This window comes from Penaeus vannamei, chromosome 14, assembly GCF_042767895.1.
Source record: "Penaeus vannamei isolate JL-2024 chromosome 14, ASM4276789v1, whole genome shotgun sequence".
NCBI lineage: Eukaryota > Metazoa > Arthropoda > Malacostraca > Decapoda > Penaeidae > Penaeus > Penaeus vannamei.
In genome coordinates, this window is record NC_091562.1 from 42,666,631 (window position 1) to 42,681,430 (window position 14,800).

At 44.0% G+C, this 14,800-nt stretch overlaps 1 protein-coding gene across 1 annotated transcript in view; it reads left to right on the forward strand.

The window, feature by feature from the left end:
• The window catches only part of chm (lysine acetyltransferase chameau), a gene marked incomplete at its 3' end in the record, with an annotated part of 16,838 nt that extends 10,696 nt beyond the window's left edge, over positions 1 to 6,142 (forward strand). Inside the window, 8 exon segments of the mRNA XM_070130006.1 lie at positions 1 to 123; positions 1,605 to 1,877; positions 3,112 to 3,212; positions 3,342 to 3,497; positions 3,656 to 3,772; positions 4,569 to 4,718; positions 5,319 to 5,545; positions 5,956 to 6,142. The exon segment at positions 1 to 123 is cut by the window's left edge and continues 93 nt beyond it. Coding sequence (XP_069986107.1) covers positions 1 to 123; positions 1,605 to 1,877; positions 3,112 to 3,212; positions 3,342 to 3,497; positions 3,656 to 3,772; positions 4,569 to 4,718; positions 5,319 to 5,545; positions 5,956 to 6,142 — 1,334 coding nt within the window.
• Between the last annotated feature and the right edge of the window lie 8,658 nt (positions 6,143 to 14,800).

Genomic DNA, 14,800 nt, shown 5'->3' on the forward strand with positions numbered 1-14,800 from the left:
AACCAAAGTCCACAGCTTCCCAAAAGGCCATAGTTCATCAGCGGAAGGGAACCACGAAGGTTGTTGAAAAGTCTTCGGAGAAGTCCTCAGAATCGTCAACAAATTCATCATCAGCTTCATCAGGTATTGAGTTTGGAGGCAGTTTGCAGAAATACATATGATACATACACAACTATTTACTTACATATTCTTATACACATGCATACACATATTTTTAGGTATATGGATATATGCAAACCCACAAATGCACACTTTCACGCACATATCCACACCCACACCCACTTGTGCCCTAACATGCATTCACCCACACCCTGATGCACACCCACATCTACAAATAGATATTACACATGCACACACACCCATACATATAGCCACATCTACATGCATATGCCTACAAGGACACTACCACGTTTAAACCCACATGCAAACTCATACACCCTCACCCATACACACTCACCCATACACACACACCCATACACACTCACCCATACACACACACCCATACACACACACCCATACACACACACCCATACACACACACCCATACACACTCACCCATACACACTCACCCATACACACTTACATACACACCCATACACACACCCATACACACACACACACACACACACCCACACACACACCCATACACACACACCCATACACACACACCCATACACACACACCCATACACCCTCACCCATACACACTCACCCATACACACACACCCATACACACAGACCCATATACACCCAGTCAGACCCATATTGACCTACACACCCACCCATACACACCTGACCATACACACCCATACCACTCCATACCGACATACATGAATACACAAGCACACATGTACACCATAGGCTAGAAGTCTTTAGTGACATTCTGTTGCATAATTCCTATGTGTTTCATATGATGGGCCCACAAAATAAGAATGTGTTCTGGAATGTTCAAGAATGGCATTTTGTACATCCTAGAATGTCAACTACATTTTAGAAATTTAAGTTACCATTTGAATTTTCTTTACGACTGAAAACTTGGAATCAAGCCTCTTCCCCTTTGCTTTCCTGTTTAAAGACAGTGAAAAAAATCCATCTGAACTGTATATCAGGAAGAGCTCTATCATTATCAATATTACAATTTCAAGAAGCACATATGAAGTAAAACTAACTAAAGAACAGAGTAACTGCAAAAGTAGGTGAAAAGTCTAGATATGTTAATTTTTTTCTTTTGTTCACTAAAGATCACTTTATGCATAGTTCAGTATATATGAGACCTTTTTATTTTAGATATCCAACTTCCAAGGAAATATTATATTAAAGATATAGATGATTAAACTTATTAGATACATTTTATAATAGTAGAGGCACCAGTTATCCAGTCTTCCTCAAAGTTAATGATTAAAAAAATAAAATCTATATGGAAAAAAATAAAATAAAGAATCAACACTCTTTTTCAGAGGGAAAAGGATGAAAACAAAATTGATGATTTATATCAAAAAAGAAATTCAGTTTATATATATTGTGCTATTGACTGCAGTTTCATTTCGTAATGTTAAGATATGTAGAATATCTCATACATATCTCTTTTTAACTTTCCTTGAACAGAAAGTGACAGCGACAGCTCATCAGATTCCTCAGCCTCAGTAAAATCATCAGACAAACCAGTTGTTGCACAAATAGTCCGGAGAAAGTCACAGACGAAATCCACACCAGCAACTACTGAAAGTGAAAAGGAGGAGGAAGAAGAAGAGGAAGAGGAGGACGAAGATGAAGAAGACACGCCAAGAAAACACATCACAAGATCATCCAGTGTAAGAACGAAGAGAGGGTCCTTGTTGGGTATCCAGAAAGGAACTGAATCTGATTCTGAAAATAATGGTGAGTCAGTAGTGTGAATAGAGGAGAATATAAGCTTAATTCACAAGCCATTTGTTATGGTTCAACTTCTACTTTTTCATGGGCATCACTAGTAAGGTTGTATCTCTTAAATGTAGTGTGATTTGATAGTAGGTTCAAATAACCTTGTGTCATTATAAGCAATTAACCGACCCAGACATTTAGTATCTCATTATCCCAGTGCTGCGGGGGATGGTATGTGGGTACATGCCATGCCCACTGTAAGTTTAGTTTATTAATTGTCCTGATACATAGATTGCTCCACAAATGCTTAGTCACCATGGTGTCAGTTACTACTACTACCTATCTTACATGTTTACCCTTTTCTTGATTTTCAAAAATACCCTTTTTATCTTATATTGCTAACAACATTATGATGATTTCAGTGTCAGTAACAATTATAACAACTTCATTATTAATTGGATTAAAAAAAGAAAACTTAGTAGGAGTAGTAGAAGAAGAAGAAGGAAGAAGAAGAAGAAGAAGAAGAAGAAGAAGAAGAAGAAGAAGAAGAAGAAGAAGAAGAAGAAGAAGAAGAAGAAGAAGAAGAAGAAGAAGAAGAAGAAGAAGAAGAAGAAAAAAAAAAGAAAAAAAGAAAAAACAGAAATAGTAGTTGTAGTAGTAATGGCATTATTTCATAACTTGATGAGGTGATAAAAATTAGCAAATGTTTACCTTTTCACATGCCACATGGTTTTTTCCCTTGCTGATGCATTTCAATTTTTTTTTCAAATACATGTATCAGACTTACTATTTGTTGTAGAAAATGAATTTTTAGCTCATTTTGAAGGGAAATGTATGTATTTTCACAATGAGGATGTAATTAAATGAAAAGAAAAAAAGGTAATAAGGTACAAAAATCCTGAGTCAAAGTTATCCTGGGATACATATGCAGGGTCGGGTTTTCACCACAGTAACTAAAGTTTTCCTGAATATGTGATAGGGTGAAAAAGAGGTATTTTGAATTGTATTGCACTGATATTCAGAGATAGTGATAAAGATTTAATTGATGTTTGATTGTATTTTGCATAGTAGATGGTGGATGTATATATGTAAACGAAACTATTGTTGAGTAAGAGCACTTACAAAGCTGTAGGTTATTTACCTGTTTTTGTCTTTTTTTATGAACTGTAAACAGAAAGTGAAGTATTAAAGGAAAGTTCATTCAAAGGGTAGTTAATTTTCTTGACATTAATCTATTGTTGTATCTCTGCAGGAAAAGTAAGAAGAGGGGCCAGGAATGGAGGTCCCAAGAAACCAGCAGGACCACCCTCAAAATCAGGGGCTCGTGCCAAAACAAAGAAACCTATACCACTGGTGAGTGCTTTGTGGTAAAACGAGAGATGAAGAAAAATGTTTTGTAAAAAGAATGGGGAATGAATTGAAGGGGAGATGTTGATTAAACTTATATGTGACTTCCGTACTATCGTATATCTTGAATTTCAGGATATTTTGGAAAATATACCTCTGCCTCCAATCGAGAACCGTAAGTGTCCTGTGGAAGGGTGCGACTCTACTGGTCACCTCGGTGGCCTTTATGAGAAGCATTTCTCGGTGGAAGCTTGCCCAGTCTTTCATAATATTACAAAAGAAGAATCAAAAGTGAGTATTTTTTTCCTCGAAGTGAAGCAAAATTTGTTTTGTGTTAATACTGCAAACTTTGATGGAAACAGTGTGCATGTAGGAATGCAGACGTACTTATAGACGGTGATCTCTCTCTTATGAGATAGTTATTAATTTTGTTTATTATTTTCCGACAGATGAATCGACAGATAAGAGAAGCTGAGATGAAAGAGAGAGAAAAAGCAACTCAGGCTGTTGGTAATAAGTCTCCTAGAAATGGACCTAATTCTGAACAAAGAAATTACTGCAATAAAGTGAGTTTCTGATCATATCAGTGATGCATGTGGAGTGTTAGGAATGCAGATTCTTAAAGACAGATATGAAGCACAATGATATGATTCTATGATGATGTCCTGATTTAGTCTTGTGTGATAAAGTGAAAGATCTGTGTTTCTTAGTCCATTTTATCAGATGGGACCATATATGACTGCTAATACCAAAGAGTTCAGCTAAAAAGGGTAAAATTGGGGATTCCTGTCATTTGGGGAATCCTCATGTTATCCTGCGGTATTTTATACGTTGTTTCTGATTTTCATATATATTTTATTATTATGTTCTTAGACAATGTTATTTATAAAGATCAAGTTTCCTATTTTACCAATTTTGCATCTGTATACATCAAAGGAAGCAATAATCTTGATCTTTACTTTTCATAATTCATTTATATCAAGCTGCCAACTGGAATTTTTTTTCTGAAAAGTTTTGAAGGGAGTATCTCAAATTAATGTTGGCTGATGTTATTGCTTGTAAAGAAAAGCCAAGAAGTTACTTTTGTTAAAAGGCTTACTTGAGATTGTTTGGTGTAAGCCTGCCCTGAGGTGCACATTACATAACTTTGTAGAGTTAATGTGTTTAATAGATGGGGTCTAAGAAGGTACCTTACCTACAGCTTGATTTCTTTTTTATGTAATTTTTTGTGATTGTATATTTCAGTTGTTTAAAGTGATATAATTTCTCAAATAACATACTTTTGCAGCATTGTCAGCATTGTAGCTCTTTACAGAATCAGACAAGAGTTTTTGCTCTGACTGTGAAACCAAATATTTACAGATAAGAGACTCTAGAGACAAACTGAGCGAACCCCGTCCAGGTGAGGATGAGATGGCGGACAGAGATCGCCAGCCATCCCTCCGAGGTTTCACCCCCGAGTGGGACCTTAAGCTTTTCTTAGAGGCTCAGTCTGCGGCTAGTGAAAAAATAGTAAGTAATATCAATATGATATTGTTTGGCTGCTTATGAAGTATTGTATTAATGCTACTAAGTAATTATTGTATTTATGATAATAATGACTATAAACAAGGTGAGCTCATGTTGAATTATGCATCACCTTCACTTCCCCCTGTGTACTAGGAATAGTTATGGTCCTAATCACTCTTGGCTCCCAATCACTAGATCAGTGCTTGCCTGCCTTATACCATGAGTACTATTTGCTTGACTTATTTTTCCTTGGGTTAACTGTGAAAGTAAAAGTAGATTCACAGGGATAAGAAAATATGTGATGTATTTTGTAGTATTGTATATTCAAGGGGTGAAAAACTCATTTATTTTTTAAATAATTACCATTTGGTAAAAAGAAGTTTTAGTGTTGATAGAACCACATTGGTATAACATGTAAAGGAGAATGAATATGCAGCCCCATAATGGAAAAGGTTTCTGCTTTGCCTGGATTTGCAGATGCACCATAAAAAGATTGAAAAGAAAAAAATTATTGTCATGTCAAATACAGAAAGTACAGGAACAGTTTTTACACCCACAAGGAAACCTATAGGCCAGATGTGAAGACAAATACTTAATTTACAGGAGGATGATCTCAGAGGATTACCAGATACTAAAGGTATTCGGTATATAGAAATGGGTCGGTATGAGATGGAGGCTTGGTATCAGTCCCAGTATCCCGATGATTATAATCAGCAACCAAAAATATATATCTGTGAGTTCTGCCTCAAGTACATGAGATCGAAGACTATTCTCTCAAGACATGCGGCGAAGTGTGTGTGGAAGCATCCTCCGGGAGATGAAATATATAGGTAGGTTTGACTAAAAATTACTGTTGATATGATGTGTATAAGCAACTGTCTCATACTTCAAGTAAATATAATAAGTAGATGTTTAAAGAAAAACATTTTGAAGAACTTAATATTTTATAAAATTTGTACTTCAATTTTTTTTATTTTTGGCCATGCTAATGTGTTTCAAACTTCCTCAAAAGGGAAATATTTGTCAGAAATATAAATGTGTGTAATCCTATTATCATGAATATCTAAATATCTGGATATCTAAAATTCTCAGGAGAAATTTTTGCTGGATGTGCTTTTTTTGAACTGATGATTAAGAAGTAAGCAAAACTATATATATGCTTTAGAGATATTGTTAAGACTTAAATTCATTCTATAGGAAGTACAGACTGCCATAATAATATCTTGCTACCTTTCTACAGAAAAGACAAGCTATCGGTGTGGGAGGTGGATGGCAAAAAGTACAAAATATACTGTCAGAATCTCTGTTTGCTTGCTATGCTTTTCCTCGACCACAAAACCCTATATTACGACGTGGAGCCATTCCTCTTCTACATAATGACACAGGCCGATGGTGAAGGCTGCCACATCATTGGGTATTTTAGTAAGGTATGTGAGACGTTGTTTATTTTCTTCTTCTTTTATCGCATTGTATTGTAATTAGCTGTGTTACTGTGTGTTGTTGTTGCTCATCATCATTTTCTCCTTTCTTCTTCTTCTTCTTCTTCTTCTTCTTCTTCTTCTTCTTCTTCTTCTTCTTCTTCTTCTTCTCCTTCTTCTTCTTCTTCTTCTTCTTCTTCTTCTTCTTCTTCTTCTTCTTCTTCTTCTTCTTCTTTTTCATCTTCTTCTTCTCTTCTTCCTCTTCCTTCTTTCTTCTTCTTCCTCATCTCCTTCTTCTTTTTCTTCCTCTTCATCTTTTTTATCATCTTCTTCTTTTTCATCTTCTTCCTTTTCCTGTTGTTGTTGTTCTTCCTCTTTCTTTGTCTTCTTATTTCTTCTGTCTCTCTTCTTCTTCTTCTTTTTCTTCCTCCTCCTCTTCTTCTTCTTCTTCTTTTTCTTCCTCCTCCTTCTTCTAGTCTTCCTCCTCCGCCTCCTCCTCCTCCTCCTCCTCCTCCTCCTCCTCCTCCTCCTCCTCTCTTCTTCTTCTTCTTCTTCTTCTCCTCCTCCTCCTCCTCCTCCTCCTCCTCCTCCTCCTCCTCCACCACCTCCTCCTCCTCCTCCTACTCCCCCTCTACCACAACCACCTCCTCCTCCTCCTCCTCCTCCTCCCTTCTCCTCTTCCTTCTTCACCTCCTCCTCCTCCTTCACCTCCTCCTCCTTCACCTCCATCTCCTCTTCCTCCCTCCTCCTCCTCCTCCTTCCCCTCCTTCTTCTCCTCCTCCTCCTCCTCCTCCCTCCTCCTTTTTTATTTTCCTCCTTTTCATTCTCCTCCCTTCCTCCTCTCCTCCCTTCTTCCTTCTTCCTCCACCTCCTCCTCCTCCACCTCTTCCTCCCTCCTCCTCCTCCCTCCTCCTCCACCTCCCTCCTCCTCCTTGTTCTCTTTGTCCTCCTCCTTCCTCATCTTCCTCCTCCTCCTCCCCCTCCCCCTCCCCCTCCCCTCCTCCTCCTCCTCCTCCTCCTCCTCCCTTCCTCCTCCTCCTCCTCCTCCTGCTCCTCCTCCTCCTCCTCCCTTCCTCCTCCTCCTCCTTCCTCCTCCTCCTCCTCCTCCTCCCCCCTCCCCCTCCCCCCTTCTCCACATCAATCTTCTTCTCTTCCTCAGTCCTCCCCGCTCTTTTCCTCTTCACTCTCTTCACTTCTTCCTTCTTCCCTCTTTGGCCTCATTAGTAACAGAATGGGAGGTATGTTTTTGGGGAAAGGGAGAAAGGGAATGGATGGAGAGGAGAGGGCTAAGAGATGGGGATAAGGGAAGGAGAGGGTGCAGGATAGGGGATAGGGGAGAGGGGATGGTGGATGGATGGGAGGGGAGAGGCGTGTGGGAGAAGGGAAGGAGGGGGAGAGGGATGAGAGGAGGAGGAGAGGAGGGGAGTGGATGAGGAGGGGAGAGGGGAGGAGGAGAGTGGGGATAAGGAGAGAAGGGAGAAGGACGGGAGAGGGGAAGGGATGATGAGAGGAGGGGAAAGGGGGAAGGGATGAGCGTTGTCATAGCAATATAAATGGTAATGGTGGGAGTTGGGTGGGGAGTACATTTTGGCTGTTGTGCTAGTCGTTGCTCTACGTTTTACTTTTTTTTTTGTATCTCTCCCTCTCATTTCGTTTTCTCTCTTGGAAGTTATCTATCTATTTCTTAACCTCCCCCTCAATCCTTTCTCTGTCTGTCTGTCTCTCTCTCTTCTCTCTTCTCTCTTCTCTCTTCTCTTCTCTTCTCTCTTCTCTCTTCTCTCTTCTCTCTTCTCTCTCTCCTCTCTCTCCTCTCTCCTTCTCCTCCTCTCTCTCCTCTCTCTCCTCCTCTTTCACTCCTCTCTCTCCTCTCTCTTCTCTCTCCTTCTTCTCTCTTCTTCTCTCCCTCTCCCTCTCCCTCTCCCTCTCCCTCTCCCTCTCCCTCTCCCTCTCCCTCTCCCTCTCCCTCTCCCTCTCCCTCCCTCCCTCTCCCTCCCTTCCCTCCCCTCCCTCCCTTTCGATCCCCTCTCCTCTCTTCTCTCTTCTTTTTCTGCCATTATCATTGGGTCTCTCTGTCTGTTTCTATCAATCAATATGTGTGTGTGTGTGTGTGTGTGTGTGTGTGTGTGTGTGTGTGTGTGTGTGTGTGTGTGTGTGTGTGTGTGTGTGTGTGTGTGTGTGTGTGTGTGTGTGTGTGTGTGTGTGTTGTGTGTGTGTGTGTGTGTGTGTGTGTGTGTGTGTGTGTGTGTGTGTGTGTGTGTGTGTGTGTGTGTGTGTGTGTGTGTGTGTGTGTGTTTGATACCTAACGTAAAGTGGAAGAGGGGCGTGAGAAGGGTTGAATGAGGGACTAAAAGGAGAGGATTGAATTAAGGGATGAAATGGGTTAGGGTGTGGGGTGGGGGAGGGGACGGAGGAAGGAGGATGTGAAAAAAATGAATTCAAGGAAAGGAGGTAGAGTGAGGGAGGGAGGGAGGAGGTAGAGGGTGGGAGGAGCACTAACGGAGAGAGAGAGAGAGAGAGAGAGAGAGAGAGAGAGAGAGAGAGAGAGAGAGAGAGAGAGAGAGAGAGAGAGAGAGAGAGAGAGAGAGAGAGAGAGAGACAGAGAGAGAGAGAGAAAGAAAGAAAGAAAGAAAGAAAGAGAGAGGGAGAGAGAGAAAGAGAGAGAGAAAGAAAGAGAGAGAGAGAGCGAGAGAAAGAAAGACAGAAAGAAAGAAAGAAAGAAAGAAAGAAAGAAAGAAAGAAAGAGAGAGAGAGAGAGAAAGAGAAAGAGAGAAAGAGAAAGAGAGAAGAGAAAGAGAAAGAGAAAGAGAAAGAGAAAGAAAGAGAAAGAGAAAGAGAGAGAGAGAGAAAGCAGTGGGAAAAGCATGAAAGAGGGATTGGAATGAGGGTAAAGAGGAGGGGCAGGGAGGGAAGGAAAAGGGATGGGAAAGAGGGATTGGAATGAGGGAGAGGGCCTGACGGGTGATTAGGAGAAGGAAATGGACGAAGTGGGAGGGGAAGCAGAAGAGAACATATGTAGACGAAAGTGCACATAGAGAGTAAAGTGGGATGAGATTGAGGGGAAGCAAAGAGGAAATCAAACATGTAGAGAGGCAAAGTATGGGTAAAGTGGGGATGAGATTGAGGCAGGTGAGAGCAGAGGAAGAGAAGGAAAGGAAGATAAAGAGAGAGAGAGAGAGAGAGAGAGAGAGAGAGAGAGAGAGAGAGAGAGAGAGAGAGAGAGAGAGAGAGACAGAGAGAGAGAGAGAGAGAGAGAGAGAGAGAGAGAGAATCAAACGGAGAGAAAAGAGAAGAGAGAAGAGAGAAGAGCGTAGAGAAGAGCGCAGGGATGAGGGGGAAGAAGTGGCGCGGAGGGATAAAGGGTGGCGGGTGAACATACGGCAAGGCCCCCGGGGGATCAGCAACGTGCCATGAAAGGTGTGGCGCGGGGCAAGTGGTCAGTGACATTTGAATTAATCGGCGCCTTTATTTTGATTTTTTTTCCGGGTGGGAGGGGGGAGGGATGGGGTGGAGGGAGGAGGGAGGAGGGAGGGAGGGAGGGGGGTAGGTGCGGAGGAGTGGGCCACAGGGGGTGCGGGTCATGAACCTGTTTGATGTTTGGTGGGGGTCTTGCTCCTGTCTGTCTGTCTGTCTGTCTGTTTCTGTTGGTTTATCCATGTGTCTGTCTGGCTGGGTGGTTCTCTTGTCTGTCTGCCTGTCTGGCTATTTCTCTGTCTCTCTAATCAGTCTGCTCTTCACTCCTCTTTTCCCCTTCTCCTTCTCCATCTCCTCCCCCTTCCCCTACTTCCTCTTTCCCCTCCTCCCTCTTTCCCTTCCACTTCCTCCCTTCCCTTCATCCTCCCCCTCCTCCTCCTCCTCCTCCTCCTTCTTTCCCTCCTCCTCCTTCTTCCCCTCCTCCTCCTTCTTCCTCCTCCTCCTTCTTTCCTTCCTCCTCCTTCTTCCCTCCTCCTCCTTCTTCCCTCCTCCTCCTTCTTCCCCTCCTCCTCCTTCTTCCCCCTCCTCCCTCCTCCTCCTCCCTCCTCCTCCTCCTCCTCCTCCTCCCTCCTCCTCCCTCCCCCTCCTCCTCCCGTCTCCCCCTCCTTCACCTCCCTCCTCCTTCTTCCTCCTCCCTCCCCCTCCTCCTCCTCCTCCTCCTCCTCCTCCTCCCTCCTCCTCCTCCCTCCTCCTCCCTCCTCCTCCTTCTTCCTCCTCTTCCCTCCTCCTCCTCCCTCCTCTTCCTCCTCCTTCCTCCTCCTCTCCTGCTCCTTCTCCCCTCCTCCTCCCTCCTCCTCCCTCCTCCTCCTCCTCCTCCCTCTCCTCCTTCCTCCCTTCCCTTCCTCCTCCACCTCCTCCTTCTCCTCCTCTTCCTCCTCCTCCTCCTCCTCCCTCCTCCTCCTCCTCCTCCCTCTTTCCCTCCTCCCTCCCTCCTCCTCCTCCTCCTCCTCCTCCTCCCTCCTCCTCCTCCTCCTCCTCCTCTTCCCTCATCATCCCACAGCCTCCATTCATCCCGCATTCTCTCTCCCCCTCATTTACTCCTCGGCCGTTGTCCCTTTCTCTCCCTTCTGTTCGTCCGTGTCGACGCTTTGTATTTATTTTTTTTATTATACTTTGTCGTTCGCCTTTTCCCCTCTTTCTCTGTCTCTCTCTCTCTCTCTTTTATTCTTCTTTATTTTTCTGTTATCTTCGGTTTCTTTTTTTTTTTGTGATTATTGTTTAATGTTGTTGTTGTTGTAGTTATTATTATTATTATTATTATTATTATTATTATTATTATTATTATTATTATTATTATTATTATTATTATTATTATTATTATTATTATTATTATTTGTAGTAGTACTAGTAGTAGTAGTAGTAGTAGTAGTAGTAGTAGTAGTAGTAGTAGTAGTAGTAGTAGTAGTAGTAGTAGTAGTAATAGTTGTAATAGTAGTAGTAATAGTAGTAGTAGTAGTAGTAGTAGTAGTAGTAGTAGTAGTAGTAGTAGCAGTAGCAGCAGCGAACGTATAGTTATTACCACGAATCGTACTTCTATTAATCCCATAACCGGTACGATTATCATTTCTGCTCCGAATGCCGAAGGGGAAAAAAGTATCGTAATCGATATATATCCCGTGTATCCTTCCGCGAGAAAATTTTCCCATGCCGCCACGTGCGCAACAGCTGGTTGGTGGGGCCTCTGAGGTGGCGCTTCTCTCCCTTGGCCCTCGCTCTCCCTTTCTCCCTCCAGTTTCTCCCTTTTTCTCTGTTTTATTGGATTGTTTTTTTGGGGCTCTCGGGTTTGTTCTTGTGTCTCTGTCTCTTTCTCGATTTTTTTTTTTTCGTTTTTTTGCTGTTGTTTTTTTTCGTAAGATTTTGTTGGGCGTCGCCATCTTTCTTTCGGGTTATGTAACGTTCTTGAGTACTCCCTTTTCTCATTCTCCCTTTCTCTCCTTCACAACATCAGAACAAACAACGATAACAACAACAGCAACAACACCAACGGTAAAAACAACAACAACAACGGTATAAACAACAACAACACCAAAGGTAACAGCAACAACAATAACAACGATAAAAACAACATCAACGATATAAACAACAACAAACCACCAACAACTATAACAACAACAACAAAGACAAAAACAACAACAACAACAAGAACGTCGGCCATCGCCTCTCCCCTTCTTGCCCCATTTTCTTCTTGCGATCCTTCTATTTCCTTCTTTTTATCGTTTGTTTGTTTGTCTTTTTTGCAATCCTCAGTGGTTCTGTTCCTTGTTCATCTACTTCCCCGTCTTTCTCCTGTTATTGTGTTTTTCTTGTTCTTCATTTCTTCCTTTTTTTTCTTCTCCTTCGCTCCTCCGACCCCCTCTCCTTCGCTTTCTTCTCTTTCTCCTTATTTTTTTACTTTTTTCTTTTCCTCCTTCCTCCTCCTCTTCTTCTTTTTCATCTTCTTTCTTCTCCTCCTCCTCCTCTTCTTCTTCTTCTTCTTCTGAATCTTCTTCTCCTGCTCCCCCTCCTCCTCCTACCCCCCCTCATCCTACACCCCTCTCCCTCCTACTCCCTCTCCTCCTCCCTCCTCCTTCTTTCTCCTCCTTACTCCTCCTCCTCCTTCTTCTTCTCCTCCTCCTTCTTTCTTCTTCTCCTCCTCTTCCTTTCTTCTCTTCTCCTCTCTCTCTCTCTCTGGCTACGTCTTTTCCTTTCTTCTCGGCCCAACCTCCTTGTCTCTTTCTTCTCGTGAATAGCAAACTTGTGGCCGGTTAGCCATGGAGAGAAACAAAGGTGGATAAACAGACGGATAAATGGTGTGCGTGTGTGTGTGTGTGTGTGTGTGTGTGTGTGTGTGTGTGTGTGTGTGTGTGTGTGTGTGTGTGTGTGTGTGTGTGTGTGTGTGTGTGTGTGTGTGTGTGTTAGGGGGAGAGGGTGTAAAGGGAGGGGGACACGCACACGCACACGCACACGACGAGAGAGAGCGAGAGAGAGAGAGAGAGAGAGAGAGAGAGAGAGAGAGAGAGAGAGAGAGAGAGAGAGAGAGAGAGAGAGAGAGAGAGAGAGAGAGAGAGAGAGAGAGAGAGAGAGAGAGAGAGCCATAGGCGAGATAGACCGAGAGAGAGAGCGAGAGAGAGAGAGAGAGAGAGAGAGAGAGAGAGAGAGAGAGAGAGAGAGAGAGAGAGAGAGAGAGAGAGAGAGCGAGAGAGAGAAGAGAGAGAGAGAGCGAGAGAGAGAGTTGAGAGAGAGAGAGAGAGAGAGAGAGAGAGAGAGAGAGAGAGAGAGAGAGAGAGAGAGAGAGAGAGAGAGAGAGAGAGAGAGAGAGAGAGAGAGAGAGAGAGAGAGAGACGAGAAGAAAGGATCGTGTAGGACTTTGCCTTTAGAAATGAAATGTGCGCAGGAAGGGAGGAGCGAGACGAGGAAGGAGGAACGGAGGGGAGAGGGATAAGGAAAGAAGAGGTGATAAATGGCGGGATAACGAAGGGAGGTGGAAAGAGAAAACAGTAGAGATGGAGACAGACATAAATAGGGATAGAGACAGAGAAAGACGGAGAGAGAGAGAGAGAGAAAGACAGACGGAGTGAGACGAAGAGACAGAGAGAAAGACAGACCTAAAAAGAGAAAAAAGTAAGAGAAGAGAGCCGGTTAAAAAAAAAAACGGGAGACAAAGAAGAGAGAGAAAAAAAGAAGGCAAACAGAGGAAGAATAATGAGAGACAGAGAAGACGCAGCAATTGAGAACAAGGGCAGCGGAAGGGAGGCCGGGGGAAGAAGGACCTAAGAGCCCCTTCCTCGCCACGTGTGTCTTGCCCTCTACCTTTTGGGCTCCATACATCCTGCCCTTGGGGAAAGTGGCGCCGGGGGAGGCAAGGGAAGGGAAGGAGGAAGGGAAGGAGGAGGATGGGAGAGGAGAGGGAGGGAGAGAAGGAAGGGGAAGGGAGGGGGAGAGGGAGAGGGAAGGGGAGAGAAGGAAGGAAGGAGGGGGAGGGAGGAGGGAGAATAGGAGAGGGATAGGGAGAATAGGAGAGGGAGAGGGAAGGGGAGAGAAGGAGAAGGGAAGGAGGGGAGGGGAGAGGGGGAAAAGGGGGATAGGGAAAGAGGGGAGGGGGAGAGGGAGAATAGGAGGAGAGGAAGGAGGGAGAAGGAAGGGAAGGGAGGGGGAGGGGAGAGGGAGAATAGGAGAGAGGGAGAGGGGGGGGAGGGGGGAGAGGAGAATAGGAGAGTGGGAGAGGGGAAAAAGGGGGAGAGAAGGAAGGGAAAGGGAGGGAGGGGGAGAGGGAGGGAATAGAGAGAGGGAGAGGGGGAAGGGGGGAGGAGAAGGGAAAGGGAAAGGAGGAGGGAGGGGAGAGGGGAGAGGGGGAGGGGAGAGAGAAGAAGGAAGAGAAGAAGGAAGGAAGGGAAGGGGAGAAGGGAAGGAGGGGGGAGCGGGAGAGGAGGAATAGAGAGAGAGAGAGGAGAGAATAGGGAGAGGGGAAAGGGGGAGAGAAGAAAGGGAAGGAGGGGGAGAGGAGAATAGAGAAAGGGGGAAAGAGAGGGGGAAGGTGTAGAGAAGGAAGGGGGAAGCAGAGGGAGGGGAAGGAGAATAGGAGAGAGGGAGAGGGAGAGAGGACAGAGGGAAGACAGAAGAGTAAGAGAACAGGAAAGAGGGAGAGGGGTAGAGGGGAGGGATAAGAGGCTGAGAGAGGAGGAGGGGGAGGAGAGGGAGAAGGAGAAGGGAGATGGGAAAGGAGAAGGAGAGAGAAGGGAGAAGCAGAGAGACAGAGGATATATATATAGAGAGAGAGATGGAGAGGGAGAGGGAATGGGAGTGGGAACGCGAATAGAGAGACAGATAACGAGAGAGAGAGAGAGAGAGAGAGAGAGAGAGAGAGACGGGCCAAAGACGAATCGATCGACAGGCGAGACAGATAGATAGATCGACAGACAGATAGACGGAGGACGAGAGGCCGGCGGAGGCTTGCCTGAGCGGCGCCGTTACTTTTTTTTTTTTATTTTTTTTTTATGCGTGGTTGAAGCAGAACCGCATTTTCTTACAGATTCCTGCCATGCTTGGGCGGTGATGGGGAATCGCTTTGTCTTGATTTTCGTTTTTTTTCTTTCTCTCTGTTTCTTTCTGTTTTTCTTTCTTTCTCTGTCTTTCTCTTTGTGTCTTTCACTGTCTGTCTCTGTCTGTCTCTGTCTGTCTGTCTGTCTCTCTCTTTCTTTTCTTTCTCTCTTTTTCTCT